The sequence below is a fragment of the Babjeviella inositovora genome (assembly GCF_001661335.1).
Source record: "Babjeviella inositovora NRRL Y-12698 unplaced genomic scaffold BABINscaffold_9, whole genome shotgun sequence".
NCBI classification, from domain to species: domain Eukaryota; kingdom Fungi; phylum Ascomycota; class Pichiomycetes; order Serinales; genus Babjeviella; species Babjeviella inositovora.
In genome coordinates this window covers 340289-360485 of record NW_017566846.1, presented here as the reverse complement: position 1 = coordinate 360485, position 20197 = coordinate 340289, and the positions used below count along the sequence as shown (strand labels likewise).

Sequence of the window (20197 nt, the reverse complement as noted above, 5' to 3'; positions counted from 1 at the left end):
CCGAAATAACTCTGGGAAGTCGCGGTGGACTCAGGGCAGCATGGCCTTTTTTTCCGGTGAATCCCTCGCCCATCGTGCGTCTGGGCTGACAGTGTCGCAAAACCCCGGGAGCGTCGTGAGCGGCGGGGGTGCGCAACTATACAACGCACGGAAAAGGCGTCTTTGCACCGGATAAAAGCGTGCGAGCCAAGAAATGCCACTTGAGTGTGGGGACTCTGGGGAACTCCGCACACGTGACAGTTTTTTCCACGGGCATTTTTCGGGGAGGAGTTTCCCCGAACACCGAGAGACGGTGGTTCCAGTAAAAAAAAAAACTATAGGGGGATTGGCCCCATTCCGACTGGGTCTTTGTCCAGAGGTACGTTGTAGCTTTGGTATTGATATTATAGGTTTACAGGGTGACAGCGCCGCTGGGTGTAGGCATGTGACGGAATCGACTAAGCATAATATGGTTTACCTAAGCCACAATACCTTGCTAGGCTGTCTTACTGGGCATGTTGCAAATCTGACTCTAATACGGACCATCACTCGCCCCTGGTCATAGCCCTAAATCCATACTAAGGCGGGAAATCTCGGAAAATTCATCATAAAACTGAGGCTTCCTTAGTTTGTCCGAAAGCACTCCAAAGCCCTAACTTTTTGCGATGCATATGCGTGTGACGAGGAATGGACACAGATGCAGTTAAACAGCTTTATTATCGCATTACCTATCGGAAGTGAATGTGTAGCTCTGCGGCTTTAAATTTATTCAGTAACAAAGGGGCCTGAAATGTTTGCGAGGCTACGCTTTTGCATCGCGTAAGCCTTATCATTTGCCTCTTTCTTTCAAGTGTTCAGACGCAATCCATTTCATCTCGATTGTACTTACACAGCAACTTTATAGAATGCTCTCGTGCGCTTCAAACACACATACTGTAAGCTCCATGCTTGCCGAAAGCCCGCTTTGTGGTTCGTTCTCGTTAAACGTACTGCCCACCAAACACAGTAAGCCGTCCAAGGACTCCAAAGTAGTTTATCTCCTCGAGGAGCTCTTCGCTTTGCGAACTCCGCACGGCATCGAAATGCCCGTCGACCAGCTTTTTTGGCGTTTCACTCGCAAGTATGCGATACACAAGTTTCACCGCAAGAGTACATACTGACAAGCAAGGACATATAGTGGACACCACTCCCGGTTCGACCCTGCAGATAGAAGAGTCGCCAGCGTCCACTCAATGAACCGAGTTGATACTGGGTACTTGTGCCACAGAGAATCATCGGAGGGGGATTTTTGTTCCAAATGGAACCGGCAAGAAGACGGGGAATCATCTCCTTTTTTGGTAGCAAGACCGGGAAAGCCGTCAACCGTCAAACCTCCGTTTTCTGACTTGCCTTCTCTCCCTACACGCCCCGGAACACTCTCCCTTATCCCTCCGCCCCCAGAAGGATACATCTTGGTGAGGATTGATCCGGGAGTGCCAATTCCTTACGGTGCGATTCCAGTTCCCCACCAAGCAATATTTGACCCACGCAACTTCCATCCTTTACAGTCCAGGCCCTCAAAGCCCCAAGGACAAAGAGGCTCTCAAACCCCCGAAACAAAGAATCGATTCCATGGAATTTTGAGATCGGGAAGTGTCAAAGCGTTTATTCCCACACAAGAGCCACAAGTTACAAACAGAGAGGAGAAGGGCACTCATCGGAATATTGGGGAAGAGGGGTTCTATACAAGCGGCGCAGACGACGAGTACACCCCACCACAGTCCTCCCAGGATAGCAGTGTTATTATCAACACCATCGTGGGGAACTAGAAGGGTATAAACAGCGAGTTGGATAGCTACCAATCGGCTATGTGCATAACCTTGAACTATCTGAATCTAGATCTATCTGCTTCATCTTTTAGGCTTTCAGTCCTAAACTAAAACCTAACCCACCCATAGTATAACTAATTTATTCAATAAACACGCTTCTTCTTTAAACTCTGGTAACAACTCCTAAATGGCAGGAGCTTGTCTCTATAACAAAAAATTAGGGCTTCATAATCCAGCGGAAGACCGACGGCTACAAGTATTAATTAGAGCATCCTGTGAATTATATCCCAATTTCCATCCTAGGTATTTCGAAATCTGAGGTTCGAGCTATGTTCCATGTTTATCCAACATCGAAGCTTATTCTTGGTGCCTACTCATCGTCGCTTGATTCCTGATCTGACGCTGTGGCAGCTTCAAACTCAGCCATGGCTGTTGTCGGGCTCTTGGACCCTAATTCCTCCTGCAATACCGCCAAGTTCCTCGTATCCAATGAAGCTCCATTGTTTGGAGTCACCAACGGGAAACGCTCTGTGAAAGTATCATTTTCCTCATCGTCTAAATCCCCCTGGTCGTCCTCGTCGACCCATCGGTCGAAATCCGTCTTGAGGAAATGCAATTTTACCTTCTCCTTGGTCAACCTTGGCCAGTACTCTATACCGATCGTTTTCTTGAAAAGCTTGTATAAAACATGCGATCCTGTGACCTCGTAGTGCGACCTTTCAGAGTCAATGTTGTCGAAAAAGTCAATATGGAATTTGTATTTTATGGTGTGGGGCGTTGAAGCGTGACCCAGGAGATCTGGGGCTTTCAATCGCAGCGCGGAAAAGGTCAAGGATGTGTTTGTGAGGTGTGATTCGAGATGGTCTGGGTCCACAACCTTTACCGCGAGAGAGATCAGGTTTCTGCTGGGATCAGTGACATGTGAGCGCTGGGCCCATAAAACTAGGCTGTTAGTAATCCGGTGGGCTAAGGGAATGTTAGACATACCTTCAGGTACGTTGGCCATAGCGACTTATATGCAAGTATACCTTTCTTCTGGGCTTAGGCCGGAGTTCTCCACTAGTTCTGAGTCAAGAAATTCTGATTAAAGACCTAACAGGCCTCCACAAGAAAACCGAGCCGTTTCCCGAGGACGGCCCCAAGGACCTGAGCGACCTGCATGTGGTACATTAATTAATTAGGGGAGGCCGAAAACGGAAGAATCGACATGCGCCACGTGCGCGCTGGTTGGGATTCGCGCCAGACATAAGCTAGCGGGCTTAAGCGTCTTCGATAGGATAAGGCGGACCAATTAAGTGCGGGAGAATGGGCGAGCCGCAATAACGTTTAGAGCAGGTGGTGAGCTCAGGGTCTCCTGGAAGGTGGCTTGGTCACATGGGAGTCTCAAGTGACCGGAAACGTCTGATTGCGGCATACGAGATGTTCTAAGAGATAATAATTGACTGAAAGCGAGCTAAGAATGGCAAGATTCTGGGGGTAGCTGAATATTCCCAATTACTCTAGGAATAGGATAGTTATATACTAGGAAATAAATCGATATAGTGAACTGTGAAGATACTCAGAATATGAGACCCTGCAATACATTACACCTCGGCTATAAAAAAACATGGTCTGCAACAGAATGTCTACAACCGGGAATCTCTCGAGAATTTCGTTTGAGCAACAACTCCCCTGCAGTGACAAGTGTCTGATATACCTTTGCGGAGAGATAGGTGAACTATTACCTAAATGGCCATTTAACCCGCAATACTTTTAATAAAACTTGTAATTTGCTGGGAGGCAAATTGCGGGGCACTGACGCATGCGCATGCAGCCTGTGATTCAGCAAAACAGACCGGTTTTTGCCAAAGCTCAGAGGTGCTATTTAGTCGCACCATTATCAAAATTATTGATTTAGCCTCAAAAGTCTCTTAGCTAGTACATTTCAAAATATTCCATGTCCAAATTCTCAGAGAAAGACGATTCGCAGTTGCTCGCATCCTTGCTCAAGCACGCGCCATACAGGTTTTCTAATAGAACCGAGGCGTTCCGCGAGGCCTTGAGGCTAATATCCTATGACCTCACGCAAAGCTCTGCCTCGGTAGAATGGTCGCCCATCAAAGTGCGAAAGCGGGTGGACTACATCGTGGATATGTCCAGAAAGGGTGGTAAAAACCGTGACGTTTGGGACAGAATCCTGGCGGTGGTTAGTCAACAAAGAAAGACAGCAGGCCAAGCGGGAATAGGAAACACCGAGAATTCAGCTAAAAGAGAGATTCAAATGAGAATAGAGACAGAGGAGAGAATGGGGGCCACGGTGGACCCGGTGGTGACATCTCCTAGTGGTGGGGTTATCAGCCTTGCAGCGAATGAGCCAATAGAAGGTTACACTTATTCTTGGAGAGCACCAGAGAATCCCGCGATATGTCTGCTGTATACCGTAACCACTGACATTGAAGGGGATAGGACCCTTGTGGAAGAGTACTCCAATGACAAGCCACATCAGCCAAAGCTATCCCAGAGTCTCGCTCGCGTGCCCCAAGATGACACCGAACCCGGTCAGATTACCGAAAAAGACAAGACCTTGTTGGGAATGATGCAGTCGGTGTTGCAGCAGAACCAAGTCCGCTCGGAAGCTACCGCTGAGATGAATCGCGCAAGCATCGAGCAGAACAAACTGGTTCTCGTACTTATTTCAAGGATGATGGATGGGTACGAGAAAGACAAGAGAAGGAGAGAGAACGTGGGGTACACTGCTTACGGCTGAGTTAAAAAAAAAAAAAAAAATAGGAGAGGTTCCAGTACCCTGATAATACGGTTTGGATAATTGCTAGAGGACAAGATGGTGATCTACGAGGAAAACTTGGCTCACATGTTATGAGATTCACGACTTGCTAATATCAGACATATTGAAAGCTACCTAACCTTTACCATACTAAATTGTAACCAAGATGCAACAGAAATAGGAGATACATCTAGAATAAACTGAAATAACTATAAATATAGGAATGCCGATTTTCTACGTAGCCCCATTACTCATGGAGCCATATAATTCATCAGAAAGAATATAAATTAATTCCTGGTCAACCATTATGATCAAAGGCTTAAACTAGACGGAAAGTGGGAAGACTAGAGAGAATATAATTGACCATAGACAAGACCAAGAAGATTCCCTCATAAATAAAAATGCTATGAGAGATGTGAGGCACTGGAATACCCCACACCACTTTTGCAAAGTGGTAAGAAAACTGGAAGGTTCCAGTGAGTTTATACACGAATTACCGGGCTAACAAGATATTCTTGAGACAATACTAAGAAAGCTACGTAGTTAATCAGATATGGGCACTGAGGTCACATTCTTGCGTTACCGGTACCAGCCTGCCCGGGAGGTAGTGGTAAACAGTACATCTAACAAAACTATCTACCCAAGCCATAACCTCGAAACCACATCTCGAATACCTGTAGCCCAAACAGTGGTAACTACACCTTTACGCTTGCCTTCACCCGTACCTTTCAACCTACCGTTCCGCTCACGGATCGTCATCTCTGCCATCAAATCTACAAAGCGACTTCCCATCGCCTTGACCTCTCCTAAACACGATCCATGACGTATATATACAAACTGTCTCATGTTCCAACTACTACAGAAAATCACGTAATATCAGCTTATTACCAATGGTTTAGTCTACTCGGCATCTTCGGCATCTTCGGCATTTTCGACATCCTCACCTTCGGCACCGAGCTGCTCCTGCATGGCAGCCAACTTGCTCATGTCGAAACCGCCTTCGCCACCTTCGCCACCCATGCCACCCATCTGGCTCATCAACTTGGCAAAGTCCATGCCGCCAGCACCGTCAGCACCGCCGGCGCCGCCCATCATGGAGGAAAAGTCTGGCATGCCGCCAGCACCACCCGCACCGCCCATCATGGAAGCAAAGTCCATGCCGCCGGCACCGCCCATACCTGGCATACCCGCACCCGGCATGCCACCCATGTCAGGCTCGGCAACTTCGTCCTTGATCTCATCCTGCTCGTCCTCATCGACCCACTTGTCGAAGTCGGTCTTGAGGTAGTGCAACTTCAACTTCTCCTTGATCAATCTAGGCCAGAACTCCTCCTGCATCTCCGCCTTGAAGAGCTTGAAGAAGATGTGCGAGCCGGTAACCTCGTACTTGGACTTGTCCGCGTCAATCGCCTTGAAGAACTCGAGGTTCAACTCGTACGGCTTGTCATTGGAGGTGGCGGAGAAGACGAGATGGGTGTTGGTGAGATCGATCTTGACGTTTTCAGTGTCCGCGAGCTTGATGGTGAGGTAGACAATGTTCTTGTCAGCATCGGTCGCGTTAGAGCGCTGCGCCCATAAAACTGAGGGGTTAGTATTGGGAAAAGATAGAGAGCTGGCTAAGGGGAGGCCGATTGCTGGACACACAGTGGGCCATTGGAAGCACAATGGAGAACATTCGTCGGAGAGCCATCCGACAATCATTGGATAACCATTGACTCATGCCTTTTCATTCAGTAGATATCTGTAAGCACCACCCGATTTGAGTCCCTGTCATGGATTATTTCTCCAATTTTTGTCCATCGAAACAATCTCCAGTACAAGCAAGATGTTTGCCACTCATCTCTCAGGTGGCTCTTCGGTCAGCAATCGTTTATAACCCCTCAGCTCGTTATCTTCGACATACCTTGAGGAGAAAGAGACATATTTAAGTAGTTTCGATTTTATCCAAAGAATAAGTTGTAAGGAAAAGCTGAAATATCGCCGCTTTATGTAACGTTTTCGTGCCTCGTCGGATTTGCTCCAGATCGAGGATTTTGTGAAAGTTCTAGAAGAAGTGGAGACTGTGTGCAGGATAGACGGTGGGGCACGACCAGGCTAGCAACGTTGGTGTTCCAAAATGGGTAAGCATATAGCAAGGACTAGCATTATTGACCGGATCTTTGTACTGCAAACTCCTAGGGCTTATGAAAATACAGACCCCTCAGGTTTTCCGGGATCGCCTTAGCGTACCTTACTGGTAATACCTTCGTGTGACAAAGGTTGCGTCGAACTATGTAAGACAAATGGAGCCTTTGTGCCCTGACAGGATCCCGAGTTGTTCTCAGCAAGGAAGCTAGGTATTTTAACCTTAATCAATCTACGATAGTTGTCAGCTGTTTCTGATGCCGGCTATTCATTTCAGCGTCCATTCTATATATCGGCCATCCATTTTGGTGTCCCGAGATGGTAGCCGCACTCCTATATCGCCGGGGTGTCCCTTAGCCAGCAATCACCACACAATCAAACATGACGGATTCGTCCTTTGAGCATTAAAAAAAAGCCTTAGGGCCATTCAAATATTACACTTAGGGTCCTGAGAAAATATAAAACGCTCACACCACTATGAACCCCCTCACCGATCTACCCTACGAACTTAAACGGGAGCTCTTCAATATCCTCTCTGCGTCCAGTAGATATGACACGACCCTCTCCATCAACACGCTCAAGTTGCTAGACACGGATTACTACACGATATACAATCAATTGATGTTTGAAAAGACGGTGCGGGAGTTTGGACTCCTCTACTTGGACCGGGTTTTAACCGCCCCCAAGATTATCCAATCCTTGCGCAAGTATGTCAAGTCGCTTGATCCGATCAGAAAAACGGGGCGGATTTTGATAGCCAGGAAGGAACGGTTGGCAGACCCGGGGTTAGATGCCACCGCCCTTAGCGGACCCCAATCCGTTGCTTCTATTTGCAGACTCACCTATATTGGGGACTCGTGGGTATACGTCTACTCGCACTTGAAGAGCAAGCGGTTTTTCTTCCAGAAGCAGGATATCCAGATCGACGATAATAACCCGTTGGAGCGCAATTATCTCACGGTGGTTCAGTCCTACCTGTTTGAGATCAGGAAACGGTTCCAGATCTCGGTAAAGCCAAACGAGGTGTATAACTTGAACCTAGCAGTGGCTGTAAATGGAAACGCGGCCCCTCGTGGTCTCGGAACCATGAAGTTTTCGCTTGCGCTCCAGTCGCCAGGTAGTCTGGGTGACCACTTGAGGTTTTACAAGAAGTATGACTACCTAACGTCTCCGATGATCAATGATTTGTTGCCCAAGGACAACCAGTTTTGCTTGTTGCAAGTGGGGGTGTTCAAGGTAGACCCAGAATGGTTTCGCTCGAGCGCCTCCTCCATGCTCTTTGACGCTGAGTTCATCATAGAGGAGATGGGGCACTTTGCAAAGAGCGGATTTACGTTATATTACGCGGAGTTGGCGTTTCCAAGCTCTCTCTTCAGCCACCACGACGCGTTGTTTTACTTTCTAAACACCGGCGACGATTCCAACTTTATTAACGTGTTCCAGAAGGACCTTTGTGTGATGCTAGATGCAGCAGAGAATGGGCTCGAGGTCGGGCGCTTGGAAGGGGATGAAATTGGCGATCTCGAAGCTTACGGAAAGCGCTACTTCAGCAATACAGTGAAAAAGAGGGGTTCCACATCTCTAGATCCGTTGCGTCGCGACTTTAGGTTTAAGTCTCCATATCGCAGCAAACAGTTCTGGGCACGGTTCACCACTGGGCCGCCGGACTTGGAGAACGGCTTAGTACCGTATGACATGGACGGGGTCGTATGGCGCATCCCAGTGATGTGCAGCAGGCTCTGAGGTCAATACCGTAGCTTTTTTTTTTTTAAAAAAAACAGCCGTAGAGCTGGCTGAAACCAAAAGTGAAATTAGGTTTGAAAACGTCGGAGGAAATACACTACGGATATAGGGGTGAGAAAGTTTTAGTGGAGGCCCTGACGTTTGGCGCATTATCAGCACCATCTAATGTCTTTTGCATCTATTTGTATGCTGTCAGGGAGTGAGCTGTTCAGATAATGCCGCTTACGTCACCGTGAAAACGACAAATTCCCGGCAGCTGCCATTGACTTTACCATAGATCCTCGCAACACATCGCGTATAGTGGATACGGAACTTACTTGGGCTAGGCGGTAGGCTACACTGCAGGCTGTTTGGATCCCCCGGGTATATCGCAGATGGCTAATAAAATAGCTCATGATCTATTCTCGTCTTGTGCGGGACCAGTAGCCAGCACCATCAATCTCCGGTTTATGCTGAGGCTTGGAACGGGCGTGCGACGCGTCTCTGCAGGCCACGGGGCTTAGTGCGAGAAAAGTGCAGGATATCTCCGGCTATTGCATGTGGAGGGAATTTTTCACTGCGGCTCGCAGACATGTCCTGCAATATGGTAGGCTTGTGGCGGTTCCAAGAAAGAATCAGTTGGCCTTAGTGCAATGCCAACACGGATTAGTGGACCCTGTACCCAGCTTTTGGACGAGTTTAGCGGCTGCCAAGCACGCCAAGAGTGATGGGGATGGAGGCGTAAGCTGGTAGAAGCCGGAATCTCTCCGAAATACCCGCATTATGGTATTGCCGGAGGATATAAAGATGAAATCCCAGAGACACGGGTAAAAAAAAAACCAGGACTCGAGCCACCTGACAACTGGGCGTGTAGCTGCGCCCGAACAGTGGATTAGGGCACAATAGCCAGGGGTTACAACATGCACGATCCTTCCAATCAGCGCGTAGACGGGATCGAATATTAATGTGCTAGGACCATTCAGAAGTGGCGGAAAGATACCAGCTAGAGTTTGGCTTTCAAAAGTGGATATATAAATATTTCAAAGGAAACTTGGTAGAGATATACTTAAGGGTATTTGTAAGCCAATATCGACGCATTGTAGCCCCCTAAAATTACAGGAAGGGAGATCGGAGCGCGGCACTTTTGAGAAGACAAGACAGTTGACTCTCCATCGAAACCATTAGGAGATGAACGATTGGCACAGCCCTCATAAAAACCCTGCCATCGTTAGCACTCGTGCTTCCGCGTTCCGGCAGAGGCTCCTTTTCTCGCCGGCGTGCCGGGGCTGCATGCCATGACGTACCTATTTTTCTAGCGCGTGTTCTTAGTAATTCCGCAGTGCGGCCAGTCGCGCACAGAAAATTTTAGTCAGGATACGTAAACGCTAATTAAGCGCCTTGACAAAATCCACTTTCTGTGATAACCGTTATAGTTCGCTTTCTTCTAACCACACTTTTCTATCTGTTGTTCTACGGTCTGCATCAGATACCCAAGAACACTTTTGCGACGGACATCCTTATCGCTCTTTGCTACATTCTGCTGCCGCTTTCTTCCGGAATAGCCGAGCGAAAAAAGACGCATATCCCTTTGCACAAAGTTTACACATCAAAGCCTCCAGTGTTATTCCAAGAGCCCTTTTTCCGCTGGAAGCACCTCTTTGAAATTTCTGGGTCCTGAAGCCACCATTAGAAGCTTTTCCCTTAAGCCCTAACCGTCCATATCACCCTGGCTGATCTGCCTAACCTTCCCAGAGTTTCTTTTTCTTCTCCTTCCGCCTCATTACCCAAGCAGAGGAAAGCCGGGTGCACTAACTCTACCCCTCTTTTACAATGCCCACTCCACGCAAACCAAGCGCGCGCCAGCAGTCGCCGTTTGAAGAGTCGCCTTATCCGCCCATCGCCGAGCAGTTTGACAACATGGAGTTTTCCGATATGGCGCCGAATTTCGGGGGAACCCGTCCACAGTCGCTTCAGACAGACGTATCGGACATGGATTCCATCATGAAGTCGCCAGTAATGGATACGTTTGAGTTTGAAACTGGCCCATACGCTTCACCTGGCTCTTCCAGAGTGCCCTCCGGGCCCGGCTTGCCCTCCAGGCCCGGTCCCACAAAAGCCACCAACCCATATAGACAAACCACGCCGAAGCTCAGCGACGCTTTCGAACGCTCCATCGAGTACTCGGAAGAACCCCCCGACGCTTCCCGTGACCCCCCGCACATCCAGCTCCACCTCCCGGATAACCACACGGGCCATGAGGGTGACACGATGAAGCGGCACCGGTGGGGGACCCAGCGCACCAAAAAGGGCAAACCCGCAGGGATGGCGCGCTCCAAGACGCTCCGTTGGAAGCGCCAGACCAGCCAGAAACCACTCTCCCGGCGCAACTCGACCGACCACGTGGATGAAGACGAATCGGACGACGAGAACGATCGCAAGAACGAGCTCCGCACGATCTACTTCAACCTCCCGCTCCCGGACGACCTTCTCGACCCTTCCACCCGCGAGCCGGTTGCTACATACCCCCGCAACAAGGTCCGTACGACCAAGTACACGCCGCTTTCATTCGTGCCAAAGAATCTCGCATTTCAGTTCAAGAACGTGGCGAATGTGTACTTCCTCATTTTGATCGTGATGGGCTTCTTCTCTATCTTTGGGGTCCCGAATCCGGCTGTGTCAGCTGTTCCGCTCATCGTTATTGTGGTTATTACGGCCGTGAAGGACGCGATTGAGGACTCACGGCGCACGTTATTAGACGCCGAGGTGAACAACACGCCGACCCACATTCTCCAGGGGGTGGAAAACGCAAACACTTCCGACGACAACATTTCTGCGTGGCGCCGCTTCAAGAAGGCGTGCACGCGCGGTGTCGTCGTGACGTTCCGCTACTTCAATGGGGTGTTTACAAAGGACGGCCGCGTCCAGCGGACGCGTGATAAGGAGGAGGCCGCGAGGAAGGATGCGCCCCGTAAGCTGTTCCAGCGCGACAGCTTTGACAGCTACATGTCCGACGACCGCCGCAAGTCCTTCCAGATGGCCGACCTCTCCAATCCTTTCACCGACAGCAACGCCGTGAACACGATCCTTGATCCGTCGCTTCCGCTTGACACATCTGTACGCTTCCGCAAGCTGTACTGGAAGAGCGTCAAGGTTGGGGACATTGTGCGCATTCACAATAACGACGAAATCCCGGCGGACGTGGCGATTCTTGCAACGTCCGATGCCGATGGTGCCTGCTACGTCGAGACAAAGAACCTCGACGGTGAGACCAACTTGAAGGTGCGCCAGGCGTTGAAGTGTGGCGGCCGTCTCCAGCGTGCGGCCGATTGCTCGCGCATGAAGTTCTGGCTCGAGAGTGAAGGTCCGCACGCCAACCTCTACTCGTACCAAGGGAATCTCAAGTGGGAACGCGGAGAGGTTTCCAACGAAGCAATCACCATCAACAACATGTTGCTTAGAGGGTGCTCGCTCCGTAACACGAAATGGGCCGTGGGGATTGTAGTGTTCACCGGAACCGACACGAAGATCGTTCTCAACGCGGGAATCACGCCGACAAAGCGCTCGCGTATTACACGCGAGTTGAACGTTTCCGTGCTCCTCAACTTTGTTCTCTTGTTTGTCATCTGCTTCGTATCCGGGATCGTCAACGGGGTGTACTACGCGCGCAAGAATGAGTCGCGCCAGTTCTACGAGTTTGGTGACATTGCTAACGGCGCCGCCGCCAACGGGATCGTTGGCTGCTTTGTTGCGGTCATTCTCTACCAGTCATTGGTACCGATTTCCCTCTATATCTCCATTGAGATCATCAAGACTGCCCAGGCGTTCTTCATCTACAGCGATGTGCTCATGTACTACGCTCGTCTCGACTACCCGTGCACACCAAAATCCTGGAACATCTCCGATGACCTCGGCCAGATCGAGTACATTTTCAGCGACAAGACCGGGACACTAACCCAAAACGTGATGGAGTACAAGAAGTGTACGATCAACGGGATTACGTACGGACGGGCGTATACCGAGGCGCTCGCGGGCATGCGCAAGCGCCAGGGCATCGACGTTGAGTCCGAGGGTGCGCGTGAGCGCGAGTTGATCCGCATCGACAAGGACGTAATGCTTGAGAAGCTCCACGCAATCAACCGCAACCCGCAGCTCACGGAGGCAAAGGTCACCTTCGTCTCCAGCGAGTATGTCGATGACTTGAACGGTGCCAAGGGGGGGTACCAACAGAAGTGCAACGAACACTTTATGCTCACGCTCGCCTTGTGCCACTCGGTGATTGCCGAGCCGTCCAAGACTGACCCGGACAAGCTCGTGTACAAGGCGCAGTCGCCGGATGAGGCGGCGCTTGTGGGGACCGCGCGCGACACGGGGTTCACGTTCCTTCTGCGAACGAAGAAGGGGCTCGTGGTGAATGTGCAGGGTGAGGACAAGGAATACCAGATCCTTAACACGTTGGAGTTCAACTCGACGAGAAAGCGCATGAGCGCCATCGTCAAGATCCCGTCTGCGAACCCTTCCGAGCCGCCAAAGGCGTTGTTGATCTGCAAGGGGGCGGATTCGATCATCTACTCGCGTTTGCGCAAGGACAACGACCAGGACTTGCTTGAACGGACGGCTCTCCACCTTGAAGAGTTTGCCACGGAGGGGCTCCGGACGTTGTGCATCGCACAGCGCGAGTTGTCGTGGACGGAGTACGAGGAGTGGAACCGCAAGCACGAGATCGCGCTGGCGGCAATCACCAAGCGTGAGGAGAAGATGGAGGAGGTGGCAGACTCCATTGAGCGGGAGTTGATTTTGCTCGGGGGAACCGCTATTGAAGACAGACTCCAGGACGGTGTTCCGGACTCGATTGCCATCCTTGGCCAGGCGGGGATCAAGTTGTGGGTGCTCACCGGGGACAAGGTCGAGACCGCGATCAACATTGGGTTTTCATGCAACTTGCTTGGGAACGACATGGAGTTGTTGGTGATCAAAACGGAGGGCGAGGACATTGCGAGGCTCGTGGATGGCTCGCAGGAGCCAAAGATGATTGTGGATGCGCTCATCACCAAGTACTTGGCCAAATTCCAGTTGCAGGGCTCGATGGAGGAGCTTGTGGCCGCAAAGGGCGACCACACGCCTCCGAATCCGAACTTTGGGGTGGTTATCGATGGTGACGCGCTCAAACTTGCTCTCCAGGGCGAGACCCAGCGCAAGTTCCTCCTCCTCTGCAAGCAGTGCAAGGCTGTGTTGTGCTGCCGCGTTTCGCCGGCGCAGAAGGCGGCGGTGGTAAAGATGGTTAAGGAAACGTTGGACGTCATGACCCTTGCGATCGGCGACGGTTCGAACGACGTGGCGATGATCCAGGCGGCGGACGTGGGGGTGGGCATTGCGGGCGAGGAGGGTCGCCAGGCGGTGATGTCTTCCGACTACGCCATTGGCCAGTTCCGCTTCCTCACTCGGTTGATCTTGGTCCACGGTCGCTGGTCGTACAAGCGGTTGTCGGAGATGGTTCCGTGCTTTTTCTACAAGAACGTGATTTTCTCCATTGCGCTTTTCTGGTACGGGATCTATAACGACTTTGACGGCTCTTACTTGTTTGAATACACCTACTTGATGTTCTATAACCTTGCCTTCACGTCGATTCCGGTGGTCTTAATGGGCATTGTCGACCAGGACGTTTCGGATGTGGTGTCGCTCTTGGTACCGCAGTTGTACAAGACTGGTATCTTGCGCAGCGAGTGGACGATTACGAAGTTCTGGTGGTATATGGGGGACGGGCTCTACCAGTCGGTCATCTCCTTCTACTTCCCGTACCTCTGCTTCTACAAAGGCTTTGTCGGAATGGACGGCTTGACCCGCGACCATCGTTTCTGGATGGGGATGTATGTGGCCACTATAGCTGCTGCCGCATGCAATATTTACATTTTGTTCCACCAGTATCGCTGGGACTGGCTCCTGAGCTTGCTTGTGGCGGTCTCCATCTTGCTTGTGTTTGGCTGGACCGGGGTCTGGACGAGTTTCACCAGTTCGCAGGAGTTTTACAACGCAGCGTCGCAGGTCTACGGCTCTGCGTCCTTCTGGGTATGCTTGTTTGTTGGGATCATGGCCTGTATCTTGCCGCGCTTTGCCTATGACTTTGCTCAGAAGCTCTACTTCCCTAAGGATGTTGATATCGTCAGGGAGTGTGTGGCCAGAGGCGACTTTGCTGCTTATCCGTTGAACTACGATCCTACCGACCCAGACAGAGTCAAGATTTCGGACTACTCCAGAGGGAAGTCCATGGACGCTCCTCGCATGAGCATGTCCTCGGATGTGTCGTCTATGGTAACCGCCACGGTTGGTGGGACCGACTTGAATATAACCAGACCGAACCGCTCGACTATGCTTTCGGGTTACGGCTCGCCATCATTGTTTGAAACATATGGTGAGGGCTTCCCTGAGGCGGAAGCGAGAACGTCGTTGGAGCGCACAAGACGATCGATGGCGGAAGAGAGAGGGCCTATGCGGAGGTCAATGGACCGTCCGCGGACTTCGTTGGAGATTCCGAGTGTGACGACGGCTGTGGGATTAATCAAGACGTTGTCTAATGGAAGGCAGGTTCTCTAGGTGTGATAGTGTTCCAGGAGTTCAAGTCTATAGGAATTTCAGTGATTCGCCCCTTATACCACATTTGTTAGTCGATCTCAAATGTATCCATACATATTGTCATTTTAATCTGCTTGTTTATATTGCTTTTTTTTTCTTTCTTGGGACTCCCTTTCTGTTCCTGCTTTTTTCTGGCGAGTCGTTTTTTAATCCTTTTATCAGTTTTCGTATATATATATTTATAATTTAGATATCATTTGTATAAATCTATATTTAGTCACCTTCGGGGGGTTTACTAGGATGTAGACTAAGTGCTAACTACAATATTATCAGCTTCACTTAAGTCCTATGCTTCACGCTCGCTAGGCGTTAATCAATGACCTCGCAAACTCTTCCACCCCTTCACCCGCTCTCATTAAAGCCTCGCCGACCAACACCCCGGAAACGCCTTCTCCCTTGTATTTTCTCGCATCCTTGCTGGAAAAGACCCCGGACAACGCCAACAAAATGACGTCGTCACCAACACAACCAGCCAATTTCGACGTCGTATTCAAATCCACCTCGAATGAGTGTAGGTCTCGGTTATTCACTCCAATCACCTTACAACCAGTCAACTTCACCGCGTTGTTCAACTCTTCCAACGAGTTCACCTCCACCAACGGCTCCATACCCAACGACTTGGAGTACGCGTACAACGCCAGGAGCTCGGCGCCGGAGAGCATCTTGCAGATCAATAACACAGTGTCGGCGCCCGCTAACCTGGCCTCCGCGATCTGGTACTTACTGAAGATAAACTCCTTGCGCAAGATCGCTGGCCGGTTCTCCAACAACCCCACTGCCTGTCTGGCCAACTTGAGGTCGCCCAAGGAGCCCTTGAAGTAGTGTGGCTCAGTCAACACAGAGATGGCTGACGCGCCCGCACGCGCGTACCTGATAGCCTGCTCAGCCGCGTTGACATCGATGTCGATGTCACCCTTGGATGGTGAGGCTCGCTTGATTTCGGCCGCCAACGCCAACTTGTTGTCCTGCTTGCCCGCGAGCAATCTCTGGTAGAAGTCAATCTGTGGCGGGGCAATGCCTAGGCTGAGGGTTTTGGTCAACTGCTCAAAGGACTGGCCCGGCAACCGCTGCGTCGCGGCGACGTCGAGCTTGCGTTGGTCGTATATGGTGTCCAAAATGGACTTTTTCTGCAGCGGAGCCGAGGCGTCGGCCTCCGACTCCAAGCGGCCATACTCCTTCCAGGTTCCCCCGGTGATGGCCAACATGTTTCTGATCATCAAGTGGCCGGACTCGGTTAAGATGGACTCCGGGTGGAACTGCACACCCTCAATCGTGTACTTCTTGTGTCTGACTCCCATGATGATCCCGTTGGCCGTCTGTGCCGACACTTCCAAGCACTCCGGGAGGGAGGTCTCGGTACCGGCCAAGGAATGATATCTGGTGATGGCGATGCCTTGTGGCACCTGACTGAAGATTCCCTTGCCGTCGTGGGTGATTGGTGACGTCTTGCCGTGCACGATTTCGCCTGCGTACGCAACCTCGCCGCCAAAGACCTCAAACATACACTGTTGGCCCATACACACTCCGAAGATTGGCATCTTGCCCTTGAAGTGGTCAATAGCGTCGCGAGAGATCCCGGAGTCTGTCTTCGGATGCCCGGGCCCGGGTGAGATCAAGAGCATGTCTGGCTTCTTGGCCTCGATCTCTGCGAGTGTGATAGCGTCGTTACGGAACACGTCCACGCGCGCACCCTCCTGGCACAAGTACTCGTAGATGTTCCAGGTGAAGGAGTCGTAGTTGTCAATCATAATGACATATTTGGAGAGTTGGGACGCCATGGTGGGATTGGTTGGAAAGAAGCAGAAACAAGGATGTACATGGGCAATATTTAATATGCGAGATTTTCCTCGGTAGAAAGTAAAGTCTTTGGCGTGCGTTTGACTCATCACGGGCGTAGCGCAAAAAAATGGGCCGGGAACGACCGCGGCGTGAGCTCTGCGCCTAGATAGAACTGGAGTATTGGATGAAGTGATTATCAATAATAATGTTGTACAGCTGAACAGAAACATTTTGTGGCTCGATATAAACAAGACATGAGCAGGCTATAACAACATAGAGAGCCTAGGATGACTACATTGACCAATAAGACCCACTGTTCTTGGCATACCGACGTAGAAAGCACCGGATGGCCAGCTGCTTTTTCTGCTACCTGAATATCACACCTCTGGTCTTTTCCCAACCACCGCTAATGAAATACATTTACAAATCCGTGTTCGATCTATGTTTATTGGTGACATGGGCGTGGCTAAACCACTATATCACGTGACCGACACGTCGTGTTGCCTCCGACACGTGAAAAAAAACAGACGCGTATTTTTCATTTGCCACATCCTTTATTCACCTTCACAACATACCCTCCAATCCCTCATCGGCCCTTAGACCTTGTCCAATTGCCCCATCTTCCTCTCTATCTTCCGCTAATACTTATACAATAATTATGGACGCCGCTAACGTTAGAGTCAACGCCCAGTTGTTGCCAAACTTCAAAGGCAAGATCGTCAGAGTCATCGGCAAAATCGAATCAATCGACCAGGCCTCCGGTCACGCTTTGCTCTCCACCTCTGAAACCAGCTCTCCCGCCTCCCAGATCCACGTTCAATTACCTCCGACCACCGAACAGGAGTTGACCGCCGGCAAAAAGTACGAGATTGTGGGAAAGACCAACGACCACGATTCTAGTGTTAGATTGTTGAGTATTGCCGAGTTAGGCGATGCCTTTGACTTGGAGGTTGCGGATAAGTTTGTCACCTACACTCACAAGCTTCCGGATATGTTTTAAAAGATGACAATAAAGATGACAATAAAGATGACAATGTATCTTGCCTACTGTATTATATTCTCCAATGAGTTTGGCCAACTTGGGTTCTAGCGTCTTAATGTTTTAGCTCTGCCAGTTTCTATATTAATTCTCTCCAAGGTGAAGCTCCATTAAAAGTATTGGCTTGTGCTTTATCTGGCAAAGTTGTAACTTGAGTTCTTTTCTTGCCGAGTTATAACCTTTCTAGCATTATTTCTTCACTTTCAAGCGTTCCTATAATGTAAATTCTTCTTGCCCACGTATTTTGTCAAGTTCGTGCTTTGTACGTTATACCCAGTGGTGTATATCCCATAGCTTACCCGAAACAATTAAATTCTGCGAGAACCTAATCCGGTTTCGTGGTAAAACCGAACCACCTCCATGGCACCTTCGCCCGACTTATTAAGTTCAGGGCTTAGCCTAACTACACGCTCGATCCCAGTACGTTTTATCATGAATGACCACTCTAAGCGATGTAAGTGAAATAGAGGGATCTTCCGGTTGAAGATGGAAACCCCTCCAGCTGAAATCTCGTCTAGGTTGCCACAGGTGTACAACCTCTTCATTGCCTGGGTATTAGACGATGTGTTTTGCTTTGTTTCACATCGCTGTCTAACGATCGATACCACCCAAAAACGTTCTAGGTACCGGGTGATGTTTCGATCACGGCCATATCGTTTTTGGAACCAGAGTGCTGTCGGGAATCGTATTTTTGTTGGAAACTGGGCGTTGTCAGGATTGTGGACTTCCGACGGACAGGTCGTAATTTAACACGACAGATTTTCGGGACAAACCATCTCACATGCAGCTGCCAATACCACTCTATTGATTCTAGCTGCAAGCGGCGGATAGACTCTTTCCAAGGTCCAAATTTCCTTAAATTACTTACCCAAAGGTTATGTCCTGATTTATATCTTTAAAAATAATGCATTTATCCGTGGGTGCGAATCAGACAACCGTCAGCTGTCAGCGTTTTACATTGCTCCTGGGTATTTATAAATCCATTAACACCCAATTGGGAAAGACATCAACACAGCCCGCAGTATGCACGCAGTGATAACAATATCATACATAAGACCTAAAGACTACCAATATTGCCGACGCACCGCTGAATAAAAAAAAATTCTAATAATAAAGGTAGACCGCTATTTGAATGTACGAGTGCACGAGCGCCCAGAAGCATATTCCCTGTCTCTCAAGCTTCTGGTCTGGAGCCCCGCGTATTCGCAATTCCACACAAAACTGTGATCAAGTGAATTGCAACCCTAGGTCGGTGAGATAAGCGTAGGACCACCCCCCAATTTAATAAACACTATGAGCATATATCCCACCTAAAGCTCCTACCTGGATGGTCTGAGCAGCGACCCAGCCCTAGGGATAAAAATGGCCCGGCAAGCGAGGGTATATTACTCCGCCGACCACCCAACTGCTTCATTCCGTCAGATAATCGGTTGCGATCACCCCACAGAATAACTAAACCCCACCTACAGCCACATGCGAACTTATGGGCACCGAATCTAAACGGAATGGCCTCGGCGCTGCCTATCGGGAAGGACGAGGGGAACGAGCATGGATGAAATTCCTGCGTGCTGTCCACACTTAGACTACAGTCGAGCACTAACAAAGTCGTCGGCTGCAGACTAGCTTAAAATATGCAACCGTTATGTTTTGGATATAGCTAAAACAGAAACCGTTGCAACATATAGACTGGCCAAAACTGATCATTCTAGCACAAACCGCGTGTTTGGTTCCGAAATGATCTCACGGAAAAGGTGAGTATCTCTATCGTTCTAGGGTATGGCCACTGCCGTAATTTCCAGATTTGAGTTATAGCAAAGCTTACCCATGCCAAAGGTTAGGAAATTCGACACATGCGCCAGCAGCATGGCCCGCACGCTTACACTCTCCAACGATTCTCCGTATCGCGAATTTTAAGAAAAAAAAAACTGGTAGAGCTAGAGAGCGTCCATAATAATTCCTGCCCTGTCTAATGGTACCAAATTCCAGCAGCTGTCACATATTATGGCAGGAGTGTGTCGTCTCCACTGACGAGATCTGTTTTCTTCGTCGACGCACGGACCTGCGCCCATGCATGCTTCCGCAGCGGTGTGCGCGAGCCGGTTCACAATCCGGGCACCACCCACCGCGAAAGTCGGGCACCTCGGGTCAATCTCGGGGATAGCCTGCACGCAGTAAATTGGCTGCGGGCGCTTTCTTTTTCCGGTAATTTTCTCTCTGTAATTGTCCAGCCTAGAGCCTCTGCCTATCCCTCCCAAGACTATCAGGACTTTTCCCGAAACCTTGATATTTATCTTTCGGGCCAATCTCCTGAAACCAATCTCCTGAAACTTTTCAGATCCTTTCGTTACCAAGACC

At 50.0% G+C, this 20197-nt stretch overlaps 9 protein-coding genes across 9 annotated transcripts; 6 read left to right on the top strand and 3 right to left on the bottom strand.

Annotated features, from left to right (window-relative positions):
* The first annotated feature begins 877 nt into the window (after window positions 1–877).
* On the top strand, window positions 878–1999 carry BABINDRAFT_152878 (uncharacterized protein). The gene has a single exon (XM_019127244.1). The coding sequence runs from the start codon at window positions 1212–1214 to the stop codon at window positions 1785–1787; it is 576 nt and encodes a 191-aa protein (XP_018984096.1). The 5' UTR covers window positions 878–1211; the 3' UTR covers window positions 1788–1999.
* A 158-nt stretch (window positions 2000–2157) lies between these two features.
* BABINDRAFT_9004 (p23/wos2 family protein) lies at window positions 2158–2793 on the bottom strand (the record flags this gene model as incomplete). Its single annotated transcript, XM_019132897.1, has 2 exons — window positions 2158–2729; window positions 2775–2793. 2 exons carry the CDS (start codon window positions 2791–2793, stop codon window positions 2158–2160), a joined length of 591 nt encoding a protein of 196 aa, XP_018984095.1.
* An 897-nt stretch (window positions 2794–3690) lies between these two features.
* Window positions 3691–4730, top strand: BABINDRAFT_162452 (uncharacterized protein). The gene has a single exon (XM_019129360.1). The coding sequence runs from the start codon at window positions 3724–3726 to the stop codon at window positions 4531–4533; it is 810 nt and encodes a 269-aa protein (XP_018984094.1). The 5' UTR covers window positions 3691–3723; the 3' UTR covers window positions 4534–4730.
* A 1051-nt stretch (window positions 4731–5781) lies between these two features.
* BABINDRAFT_19703 (p23/wos2 family protein) lies at window positions 5782–6141 on the bottom strand (the record flags this gene model as incomplete). The annotated part of the gene is made up of 1 exon (XM_019131226.1): window positions 5782–6141. A coding segment is annotated over one exon (360 nt), but the record flags the coding sequence as incomplete, so codon positions are not given.
* A 1011-nt stretch (window positions 6142–7152) lies between these two features.
* On the top strand, window positions 7153–8418 carry BABINDRAFT_167952 (uncharacterized protein; the record flags this gene model as incomplete). The annotated part of the gene is made up of 1 exon (XM_019130550.1): window positions 7153–8418. One exon carries the CDS (start codon window positions 7153–7155, stop codon window positions 8416–8418), a length of 1266 nt encoding a protein of 421 aa, XP_018984092.1.
* A 1407-nt stretch (window positions 8419–9825) lies between these two features.
* On the top strand, window positions 9826–15181 carry BABINDRAFT_162450 (aminophospholipid-translocating P4-type ATPase). The gene has a single exon (XM_019129359.1). The coding sequence runs from the start codon at window positions 10228–10230 to the stop codon at window positions 14983–14985; it is 4758 nt and encodes a 1585-aa protein (XP_018984091.1). The 5' UTR covers window positions 9826–10227; the 3' UTR covers window positions 14986–15181.
* Window positions 15182–15326: 145 nt separating this feature from the next.
* On the bottom strand, window positions 15327–16802 carry TRP3 (bifunctional anthranilate synthase/indole-3-glycerol-phosphate synthase; the record flags this gene model as incomplete). Its single annotated transcript, XM_019130549.1, has 1 exon — window positions 15327–16802. One exon carries the CDS (start codon window positions 16800–16802, stop codon window positions 15327–15329), a length of 1476 nt encoding a protein of 491 aa, XP_018984090.1.
* Window positions 16803–17369: 567 nt separating this feature from the next.
* On the top strand, window positions 17370–18129 carry BABINDRAFT_162449 (uncharacterized protein). Its single transcript, XM_019129358.1, has one exon. The coding sequence runs from the start codon at window positions 17462–17464 to the stop codon at window positions 17801–17803; it is 342 nt and encodes a 113-aa protein (XP_018984089.1). The 5' UTR covers window positions 17370–17461; the 3' UTR covers window positions 17804–18129.
* A 150-nt stretch (window positions 18130–18279) lies between these two features.
* On the top strand, window positions 18280–18968 carry BABINDRAFT_162448 (uncharacterized protein; the record flags this gene model as incomplete). Its single annotated transcript, XM_019129357.1, has 1 exon — window positions 18280–18968. A coding segment is annotated over exon 1 (259 nt), but the record flags the coding sequence as incomplete, so codon positions are not given.
* Window positions 18969–20197: the final 1229 nt, after the last annotated feature.